At 35.7% G+C, this 12,268-nt stretch overlaps 1 protein-coding gene across 7 annotated transcripts in view; it reads left to right on the top strand.

Annotated features, from left to right (window-relative positions):
- LOC148676410 (neural cell adhesion molecule 2-like) overlaps window positions 1-12,268 on the top strand; it is a 923,711-nt gene that overhangs the window by 584,020 nt on the left and 327,423 nt on the right. For all 7 annotated transcript variants that reach the window (XM_088607785.1, XM_088607777.1, XM_088607759.1 and 4 more), the window contains exon 2: window positions 6,518-6,592. In XM_088607785.1, coding sequence (XP_088463911.1) covers window positions 6,518-6,592 — 75 coding nt within the window. The remainder of the gene's footprint in view (window positions 1-6,517; window positions 6,593-12,268) is intronic.

Below are 12,268 nucleotides of genomic sequence, written 5' to 3'. Positions count from 1 at the left end.
ATGCCTCAAGATTTAGAAGTTGCCTAGTGCACTCTGCGTCTATTATAGTTTAGTCCCGTCTAAAGCTCAGAGGCTTCTCAAAGGCTTACATTTTGCTGGTTACATAGAATGTTTTTACATGTTTTTAATTGTTCAAATATTCCAACAATTTTACATTAAGTATCTTTAAAGAAAAGAAGGAGAATCAGGACTTGTAAAACCCTGGACTTGTAACCTTGCATTTGCTCCTGATCCTGATTAAATTCTTAATTTACTATCTTAGAAAATGAGTCCATCACTTTTTCTTTTGTGATTACCTGTCATGCTTTGTTCAAGCATTTTCACGTGCTGTGTAATGGCCTTTAAGATTTAGTTTCTTCTGGTGGTGTACCTTACAGTAACTGTGAGATTATGTTTTAATGCTTTCAAGTGACAAAAGTGTATGATGATGATCTCTTGTAACAATATGGCTAAATGAATAACAGCACTATTTTCAATATGGCTAGTATTTGATTGTCTAGAATTATTTTACTCACACTCTATCTGAGCAGAATGTCAGAGGAGTCAATAATGGTCTCTTGATTAGAGTTTATTTTTCATCATCTGAGGGCATGTTGTTTGAGAAGAATCGCCTTATGTCTCTTCTTTTTTCATGTCTGATTGACATGCATAAAATCAGCATTATTTATCATTTGCTAAGCAGAAACTACTGAGCTAAGTGAAACACAGAACATTTCCTTCATTCCAAATACAATGTCGGGCTGCCATTTCTGTTTCATTCCTATTTTCCTTATACTGATTGAATGTAAATATGTTTCCTAAATATTGTTTAGCAGATTATCACAGTTATCTCTAATTATCATTGATTTAAAAATTAAAATGTCCATGGAATGCTATAGTCTTGTCTGAATGTTAATATGCTAACATGTTATCACTGTTATTCCTTAGAGATGCTGGAGCATGATATGCCACACAGAAACAGTTACTGTCATTTTTCTCAGGCTTAACTGGCCGATGAAGTTTGATCTTACAAATTAATTATCTGATTGGACTAAAGAATTTTGCACAATAGAACCAGAACCCACTGTGGATACTAAGGTAATTAATTTGTGTTTACTAGATTATTTCTCAAACACAGATTACAAAGATTTTATTTTATAATAAACTACATAAATAATTTTCACTAATTAGCTTAGTTTATTATGAGATTATATCAAATCGATAATATGATCTACCATTTTTTCCCCAGCTCATATTAAGAATGTTCTTTAAGAAACAATTTTAGAAACTCTAAAGCAATCTTGATTTAATTGGTAAATTAACATTGATGGTAAACACCAAAGCCTCAGATGGTTATCACACATTTTGCTCTTTATAGAGAAAATTACTGTAAGCGACATTGTGCTGATAAACAACAACCTGTCTTCATTAGTCCCGTTGTTTTTATTCAGGTTCATACATGGGTATAAAATGGCAAACAAATACCTTATGTAACTACAACCCTATTTAATTTATTTTTCTTTCATTTGTAATAAAAAACAACACTACCATCTTGATTTTTCATGTCTGCATAATTACAGAGTACCTAGAGCACATGGAATAATAACAATTTTTTGTTATTAATGCTGTTAGACATGAGATCAAACAAGGATTCCAATGCATTTTAGAAACAAATATATTTTAAACATATTTTCTGAACATACTTAAAAATGGAGGTGCTAAAAAGGAAGCCCAAACTGAAAGAAACATATATAAAGATCAAAAATAGCCAGCAGCCATATCACCCTGCAACTCACAACTGGCAACCCACAGAAGCTAAGCAGGTGTGAGCCTGGTCATTACCTGGATGGGAGACCTCCTGGGAAAAACTAAGGTTGCTGCTGGAAGAGGCGTTAGTGGGGCCAGCAGGGGGTGCTCACCCTGCGGCTCATGTGGGTCCTAATGCCCCAGTGTAGTGACGGGGACACTATACTGTAAACAGGTGCCGTCCTTTGGATGAGACGTAAAACCGAGGTCCTGACTCTCTGTGGTCATTAAAAATCCCAGGGTGTTTCTCGAAAAGAGTAGGGGTGTAACCCCGGGATCCTGGCCAAATTTCCCCATTGGCTGTTATCAATCATGGCCTCCTAACAATCCCCCTCTGTGAATTGGCTTCATTACTCTGCTCTCCTCCCCACTGATAGCTGATGTGTGGTGAGCGTTCTGGCGCACTATGGCTGCCGTTGCATCATCCAGGTGGATGCTGCACATTGGTGGTGGTGGAGGGGAGTCCCCATTACCTGTAAAGCGCTTTGAGTGGAGTGTCCAGAAAAAGTGCTATATAAGTGTAAGCAATTATTATTATTATTAAAAATATAAGTCACAATTAGCCCCACACCTTCATGGTATGCCATGTACAGTAGTTTTGAACTCTTTACTGACATCTATGGGCTGTTTTATACAATTGCACATTGGGTTGTCAGTTTTGCTTACACTGCAGTGTACTGTGGCATAAAGTTTATTTGAAATGGATGTCATTTTATTTCTGAATGGATTTAGTTCTTGTTTATTTATCTTGTTCTCCTTCATACAATTTATTTATTTATGCTGAATTATGAGTAAAACTTGGGATATAATACATTTTTGAAAGAAAAACAAAATATTGCAAAACTTTTTATAACAACTTTGTATTGCAAAAATTTATTTTCTTTTGATGAAAGGGTTGCAATTATCTAAAATAATAAGTACTTATCAAAATATACAGAAAAGTGCACACATGCACCCATGCATACTTTAGTTTGGCTTAAGAAAATAAGGCATTTTAAAAACCTTTGCAGCAAATCACTTTCTAACAGCCAAGTTAATAAAGGGTTGCTGGTTATGAAGCTGAGGGTAAAAAGAGTGGATTGCGCATACATCTTGGAGCAACTCCAGTGATCATTATGCTATTATCAATCAACATGGCAGCTGTCAGAGAAGCCCTTGCAAGTTGAGCCCACAGGCAGTGCTTTCTCAGAGGGTAAAAAGTTGATGATTCCTTTGAGATCTTCATGCTCATTCGTATCTAGACTGCATAAGAGTCCTGGAAGCAGGCATGCTATTTCTAAATGACAAATTACTGAATGCCGCATTTTATTAACTAATTGGTGTAATTTGTACAGAATATTAAATTTATTAAGTTCCATCCATGACAGTGTGATTACACAAATGAGCCGAGTTGTTGGCTACTGAGCCCAGTTAGATGTTGGGAAGCCAGCCTGACAGAGACTGGGGCTAGGTGTGGTCTCAACAAAGTCATGTAAACATTCTATTAACGTAAGGAAATATATATGATTAAATAAATGAGAACCGTTAGGATTATGTTCTGAGGCGCATTCTGGTGCACACCTATTGAATTTTATTGTCGTAATTAAGTAATTGAAGTCTAAATTGAACAAACAAGTTGCTTGATTAGAATATTTGCAAGTTATATTATCTACTCCAAAGGTGAAAGGTGGATATTTTATTTTACTTAAGAAATACAACAGTTAAAAGACAGCCTTAAGCATATTTAAAAGCCAAAAACAATTAAACATTTCAAATGAAATGCATTATTACTGTAAGTCCATTAAAGGTTCAAGTATGTAACAGAGATCTGGACTGAATTAAAAAAAAAAACAATATGAGCAAGGATTGGGAACTCCTGGCTTGTCACATACAGCACCTAAATGTTCCAGTTTTCAGTTGGTAGGCATGAGTATCTACCTAGCTATCTTCCATCCCTCACTCACACTTTGGCCAATTTCATTTATTTTATTTAGATTTATAGTTATTTATCTTTTTTATGAAGTTCCAGAGATATGTACACTGTGTTTCTAGTATAGAATCACATCTATGTGTTGTAATGAGATCATGCTGTGAAACATTATTTACTGAGAAATTATTATTTACTGTTTCACTGTGGAAGAAAACTACAGTATGTGACTTTCTTGATGATACTGTAAAGCTTTGCAGTAGCTGATCAGAGTAACACGAAAATGTTCCATGAAAAACAATATTTACATACATGTGCATTTTGATTTCTTCCATGTGACTCATTTCTTGTGAATACAGGTATACAATATAAGTGCTTTCTATGTAAAACCCAACTCACTTCCAGTGAAACATCTGAAGGATACTGTTGTGAGCACAGGATTCTGCCTTCAGAGAATACATTTAGATAATTTAAGGCGATTTAGTTCACGAGAAAAGAAAGGTGGCAATAAGTACTACTTTCTCATCTCTGCTTATGACATACTATGATTACATCAAAAATTATTCTCTTTGTGATTCTATAATATGAAATTAAAAGTGAGCAAATAAAATAAAACTTTTTCAACAACACAAAAATCTTAATTAGCACTTGAACAGAACTTACAAAAAATAACAAATAATTTACTTATCATTTGAACTGTAGCACAATAGCATATAATGTAGCACTGTAGCATATAATGAGTATTTTACTATATTTAGACTCCATTTTACTCCATAGAAACAGACATTTTTTACAGCATTTACCGTAAGCTAAGCATAATGAAAAAAAAAAGATTCATGGCATTTATTTTCCAGATAAGGACATTTATATCAATGAAGCATTTTGAATATTCTTAAATTTCAAAGGAATATTAACAGCAGGATTACCAAATTATAGTCTGATCTCTGAAATTTAGCAGGTCTTGGTTTAGTCAGTACAAAGACGGGAGGTCCCTTGGGAAAATTTGAATGCTGCTATAAGTGATGTTGGTGAATCTCTAGGTTGCACTCTTCCCTCTAGACCAGAATTTCTATATTCAATACTGATGGAGTCTGCTAGCAGAATCTGTATGTTACTCTATACCCATATAGTGGTAGGAGCTGTGAACTCCTGCTGAATTCACATGCTAAACTCTAACCTTCACGCTTGTTTTAGCACAGATGCTTCTCCCTCCCTGTACTGAACTCCCATTTTCTGTACTAAACTCCCTGATGGGGAATGTTGAGACTAAACTCCTGATAAGAAAGGAATGTTTTAAGTGTTTTCTGAGTTCCAGAGATTCTTGAGAAAGCTACCTCAAATACAGGAGGGGGAGGGTGTAGAGAAAAGTATATAAAAGCTGTGTAGAGCTATATTCCCTCTGAGCAATACAACAATAATCCTCAAATGCGTTGCTCCTTGTATGCATACAATAAAGCTTGGCTTGAGGAATGGACATTTCAGGCTCAACTCTCTTGGTTTCTACAATATCAACACCAATAACTAAGGTGACAGTGTATATTTTACTATAGGAAGTTCCAAACATCAGAAAAGACATTAAACCAATGTCCTGATTTTTGGTCATTAAAGATCTCAGGATGCTGTTCATCCTGACTAAGGGTGTTAATCCAAACATCACCACTTTAGACTTGTTCAGTCTGACCTAGCTCCATTCATCCATTTTCTAACTGCTCCATCCAATTCATAGAGCCAGAGCCTATCCCAGAAGTCAGAATGCGCAAAGCAGGATACATCTTGGACAGGATGCCAGTCCATCACAAGGCACACACGGACACAGCCATAAACACATAAGGGGTTAACCTCTTTATCACCATGCTACCCACCTAGCTATATTTCTCCGTTAATTAAGTTGAAGTGATTTCTCATTTCTCTTCCTGATCTATTGTTTAATGGGTCTTCTGGCATAGAATTATCTACCACATGTCAACCCAGGTTTTGCTGCATGTAATATACTTTTAAATTCATGGGAAAGAAACTCACTGTAAAGTAAACACATAAAAGGAATTATTATTTCTCAGCTATTGAGGCAAATTTATATAATGTGGTTCAATGTGTAGTTTTTCTTATCCATACACCATTTGACTGTTTCTTGAATTCCTCTTTGTCTTTAAATGAATATGCATCTGTTATGTTTCAACTGAAACTGTAAAACAACACATAATACATTAGGTACAATACTTTTGAAAAAAAACTGTTTTTCTGCTTATAAATATTCATATTCCAGAATTCTAAGATTTGTTTAATTGTACTACACCACAGAAATCCTGATGTATCTGGGATTTAACAATTAATATCTGTTATTGGTTGAGTGCAATCACTGTTAAAAACAGTAATTTAACAAAATACTGTAACAGCAGGTATACTTCATGGAACAATTCTCCACTGTACACTGTAATAAATCTTACTACAGCATTTGTATAGTTTTGAGTAAAACTGTAAATAACATTTAACAGTAAAGTGCAATATATCTTTTAAATAATGTTCACTGGGCACAGAGCAATGTCAGTCTTTTTTTTTTTCATTCTGCTGAGTTTTGCATTTAAGTGAGAATTAAACAGAGGGAAATAAAACAGAAGGGAAAGACAAAATATCCAACATACAAAACACATTAAAGTTGGTTTAAAGTACACCTTTTGATTTGAACTTAACTAGAATAAACACATGCATCTGCTGGCAAAAACATTGCAGTGCTGTACTATTCCTCATACTGTACATCTGCCAGAAGTCACCAAGCATTTAATTGATTCTTAATTTCTGATGTCTTTCTTTCACTTTTTTCTCTTGCAGCTGTTCTTCAAGCCACAATTTCACTGAGGAAAGTGGAGCTGAGTGTGGGGGAGTCCAAGTTCTTCACCTGCACTGGTATGCAATTCCATTTGGTTATTATCAAACGGAATCACATTCAGGACAGGGCAGGAACAGATAATGATCACACTTGCTGTCATTCTCTACCATTATGCCATTAGCAAAGATATAAATGCTGCTTTCTGAAAAAAAAAAACAGGGGCTGGAAGAAAAAAATAAGTGTTTTTAGACAGTGCTATATAACTAAAATATGAGGATGTTTCCATACAGAAGTTAACAAGAGCTCCTATGGTATTGTATTGATTCTTACACAACTGTAGGTATAAGCAATAAAACAGTAAGTCCATGAAATACATAATTGGTCCACATTGTCTACAATCCTGTTTGGGTCCTGTTGTGAAAGCAGTGAATTGAATCTTGTCTGGTAGAACTCTTAAGACTTAACTGTCAGGTGCACTTCGTCACTGGTAACAAATTGCCTGCCAGACAGGCGCTTCTGTGGGGCACCAAAGAGATTAAAACCACTAGGCCATGACTGTGACCAAGGACTAAGTGTCTCACCTGTAACACCATAAATCAAGGCTGTGGTTGACATTTGGCCTAGCAATATTGTGTAGGAAGATTACATACTTTCACAGCAATGAGGCTGAAAGGTTCTGAAGAATAATCTTCTTGTTAACAGTACAGCGTGTGACCGTAGGGGTCAGTGTTAGACCACATTTGTACAAAGGCAGCATCTTGAAACTGATAGGGAAAATACTACAGACAGGTAGTATGGCTCATAACGAAGTGGACAGTGCTGTTACCTATGCAGAACAGCCAGCCATTGTATATCATTTGACATTTCATTACAGAGAACTTTTAATGTATTTGAATTTGTGGCTGTAACAGATGTTAGTCATGATCAGAAACATTCTTTTGCTTCAAGTCATAACAATTGCATAGATTGTCACTTAACATCTATAATTCACCTATAGTGCAAAGCACCCAGCTATTAAAAATCTCCAGACACAGGATAAACATTTTAATCTGTTGTTATTTTCATCCATCTTTAATGTTAAACCTTTTGATTAAAAACATTTTCGCTTCATACATGCTGAACTTCATACTCTGCTGAAATGTCACAGTTTATATTTTTGTCCCCCTAGCAAATTCAATTTATGAAATAAGATTTTTTTTATTTCATTTTTAAGATATTTTAACATACGATTGATAAAAATATTTGAAAGGTGGCCATAGTGTTTCTTGTATACAGATGTAGCCATTCAAAACAAGCGGGCAATACCACATTATTTTCCAGTGCGCTTGATGCAGTTTACCGCAAGTTACCATATTAATACCGTAAATTCTCGCATAGTGCTGCATGATACCACGTGGTACCGCAAGTAAAATAATAGTATCCGGAATTTCCGCAAGGTGGAGCTAATAAAGCTCAACCTCTCATGTTTGAGCTGTCGCCATCAAAGTCTTTACCGAAGATATTACTAATAGTATTAATAATGAATGACCTTGGACAAGCTGTAAACTAAAAGTATTGCCCTGGTCCACATTCTTTTTTTCATTGACAGTCTTTGTAAAAGTAACACCACAGCATTTCGCAATCGTGCATTTGTTTCCAATCATGCAAAGTACAGTAATTTTTGAGAATCTCCGATTCACCATGCCTTGCACATGCTCATAGCATAGATGCATAGATGCTAAATCAAGATATTGATTTAGGAACATAAACATATTACTGTATGCAAACTGTACTGTATAGAGTATGTATATGTAAATTTAATGTCTTTACTGTGCCCATTTAAGTATTGAATATTTATATGGAATTTGACCATTGAAGGGAAATCTTAGTAGCTGAGCATAAAAAGAATAGGAGCATACTGTAACACGTGTGAAGGCCATAAACTGTATTAATTTTGGAACATAAACATACAGTATATGGCTGGTCTCGGTACTTTAAAGAAAAAATACACACCAGTATTCCATTTCTCCCTAAACATTTTAAGCATCGAAGTCTTTAACTAACGTGAAATAGCGTGTATAAAAAGTGGTAGTTTTAAGCTTTTCTGCTAATATAATATGGAATCGTGTATCTAAAGAAATTAATAACGATACAATTATATTCGTGTACTGCAACACAGTAATACACGCTGTACACTCTGTTGATTCTGTATGTGTAGGGCTGCATTACCTCTGCTCATGTAGCCTGGTGGCCTAGGAGCCGAATTAATAACCCACAGGTTGTGTGTTCAAATCCAGCCAGGACTGTGACTTTTCTTTTAACAAACATTTCTTTGAAAAAATAGAATAGCAATATTATGGACAATTAATTGACTTTTTATATTTCTAAATATCACAACATGATCGAATTTAAGTCATTTTTAATAACAATGAATAAGCACCTTCTTTCCTTCTGACATCTGTCCCTGCTTCTATCGTGTGTGTGTTTGTGTGTGTGTGGGGGGGATCCCTTTAGATCTCTCTTCAGATTTAAAAGGTTATTAATCATATCTTCGGTGTTGCATCTTCCCAGTGTAGCTGATCTTTTGCTGCCTGGGTAAACTATCACAAAGCTTTAGAGAACTGTTACACTGGCATTATTAATTTTTCACTTGAGTGTATGGAGGATTGTCAGCTGTCACTGAAAGTAGAATCCGCCTTTTAGGCTGCGCAAACGATCTTTAAATTTTTTATAGAGAAATAGAGGCTGTACAGTATGCGTTACAATATGAACATTTATATTGATTTAAATCGCATTTTGATTTAAGTCGCAAATGCGTGTTTAATTATATGTGTTTGTTGATTCACAATCAGACAAATGCAACATAAATTGTTATCTTTGTCTTCTAAGTATCTTAATAAACTTTCAGCATGGCTTTCTCCCCATTTAGATTTATTTTTCTTGGGATTTTGGGATAAAACATGGAAAGATTAGATTGTAATCGTTTTTATTTTTTAAATACATTTTAGAAAAGTGTAATCTATACTAAAAAGCTGTATTTATTTAATACCACTCGATACTTATATTAATGGAGTTTAGTTGATCATGTTTAAACTTTTATTTTAAATTGTATTACAGCATTGTACACATGTTTAAAAGAGAAGAGAGCAAACTCAAGCCTTCTTCAGGTGTGAGTGTTTCTGCTCTGAATGAAATGCTAAAATGTAATGTAGGCTCTGAATGGGTTCAATTCAGTGCAAATTGTTATACTAATTAAATGACCATGGGCACTTTCCACCCCCTCTGACAGCAGATAATTATATTCTTACAGTAGCTCAACAGCTCATTACAATATAGGGTGTTCAAACAGTTTTTTTTTACACAGTGACACAGCATCGCGTTGTGAATCTGTTTTTTCTTGTTTACAAAGAAAGTGGAATACAGTGACACTACCTGCTATATAGATACATATGTTTAAATAATTAGACCTGGCGCGGCACCGAGAGAGGGAGGAGGCGCGGAGCTCAGTTCTGCTGCCTGGAGCGCTTAATACACCAATCGCGTCTGCATTTATAACTTAGTTTTTAAAATTAATCAAGCAATATGAAGCATCTCTTTTAACTTTTAAGTCCCTTAATTATGATTAAGCGCAGCTTTCTCACCACTTAGACTACTTTTTGATACCATCCTTAGACAAAGCAGAAACTTGTTGTACTTTCTAATGACATGCAAGTGGAAAGATTACAGATTTTAATCGCCTTTAATTTTGTTACGTTATACATTTTAGAAAGGTTTTATCTATACAAACAGCACAAAACTATTCTCGATTGTATTTCTGAATGTTATGTTACACTAAGTTCACTGTTATAAATACATCTAATTAAGAAACTTAGGTGTTAGCATAAACTATTAGTAATCAATAATATTAAATTTAGCACTGTAATAAGTTGTTGCACTTTCCCCCGCATCTTGTAAAAATATATTTTCATTGTTCAAATTTCCATTAAATCCGACTATCATATAATAAGTTAAATACAAAACTAAAGAAAAAATAGGGTAAAATATAATTCAAAATATTTTGCTAACAATGTTAACTGTTTATAAATAATAAAACCAAGGAGTAGGATGGCACAGTTGTTAGTATGCTTTTTGTTTTGTTTCTTTTTCATAAATACAACAGTAGTACCTGATGTCTCAGTGGCTTTCAAAATTAAATTATGCATGCAAACCTGTGAACTAGAAATATAACTAAAATATCCATCCATTTCAAATGGTGGCAAAGTGGTTAGCATTGCTATCTTGCAGCATTGGGGTCCTAGGTTCAATTCCTGCCGTCCTGCGTGTGTGGGGTTTGCATGTTCTCTCTGGGTTGCATGGTTTTTCTCCATATGTGTGATATGACTCCCTCTCGCACTCCAAAACATACTGGTAAGTTAATTGGTTTATGGGAAAACTGGCCCTGGTGTGTGTGTGTTTGTGTCTGTCTGTCCTGTGATGGACTGGCGCTATGTCCAGGGTGTATTCTGCCTTGTGTCCGTTGCTTACTGGGATAGGCTCTAAATCCTCTGTACTGGATAAAGAGATTAGAAATGGATGGAAGTAAAGGCACTGTGTGGATGGAACTATACACAGTGTTAGAAACCCACTATGAAATGGCAGAATCTCACTGAGAATAAAATATTTTATAGTGCTGGCTTAAGGAAACAGCCTTTCCACCTCTCTTGCACATCAGTATCCATACCTAGTTATTTAAACAAATTGCCTCTAATTATAAACATCTTAATGTTTTGGCTCTGTGTATCAGCGTCAGCTATCTTTGCCCATTCCTTCAATTCATGTGCATCCAACACAGTTCAATGCTAGCAACTACACAAAATTTAAAATACAATCCTCATTTCAGTATCTATGTAAACATACAGTCTGTTAACTTCATCATCTTCATCAAAAGTATGCCTAACCCCATTAGGAAGTGTTCTTGTTATCAGTATTTCTCAACATTCCCAAAATTATCTTTTTCTTACCAACATCTCTAGTCTTTTATCCTGCAATAACTCAGCCAACACTTAAATCTCCAAGAGCTGCTTGTGTTAATTTCTTTAAATCACAAATATCATATGTAAATACTGGCCATGTAATACTCTGCATTGTGGAATAATAGTTTATTTTAAAGGGGACTAGAGAAACTAGGAACTAGAGAAATCAAGAAAGGCTTTTTTTTCTAGAATTAATAGATGCACATCCTGTTCCTATCAGGTTTCGAGTCAACTTCAAAATCCTCATCCTCATTCAGTACCTACTATAGATCACTGGCTTCAAACAGGCTGGGGGTGCAATGGAGGGGAACCTGGAGATGGCCAACGAGTTGAATCATGGCCGCCTACAGATACAACCCCCGACAGCTACTCACCCCCCATCCCCCACAGCTGCCACTCTCCAACACCTCCGCCATTAACACCTGCAGCACTGAAAGTGCTATGAGCACCATCCCCCAGGCCAGGCTGACCATCATGGCTGACCAGGTGAAGAGGGAGCTGAAGAGGCTGCACCAGGGTAAGGCCACAAGACCAGACGACATCTGTCCCAGAGTTCTGAGGGCTTGTGCTGATCAGCTGAGTGGAGTGCTCCAGCGACTGGTCAACCTGAGCCTGCGCTTGGAGAAAGTCCCTGTCTGATCCTGGTACAAAAGAAAGGGCGCCTCTCTGTCCCTGTTAGGATTCTCGCTGTCATATTATGAACATATTGAAGATTGCTCAGTGTGGATTTAATTTCCCCAGTGAACAGGATGTGCATCTATT

Source organism: Lepisosteus platostomus, chromosome 2, assembly GCF_059453375.1.
Source record: "Lepisosteus platostomus isolate fLepPlt1 chromosome 2, fLepPlt1.hap1, whole genome shotgun sequence".
Classification (NCBI taxonomy): domain Eukaryota; kingdom Metazoa; phylum Chordata; class Actinopteri; order Semionotiformes; family Lepisosteidae; genus Lepisosteus; species Lepisosteus platostomus.
The sequence above is the reverse complement of the archived record's forward strand: the minus strand, read 5'-3'. Positions and strand labels throughout refer to the sequence as shown.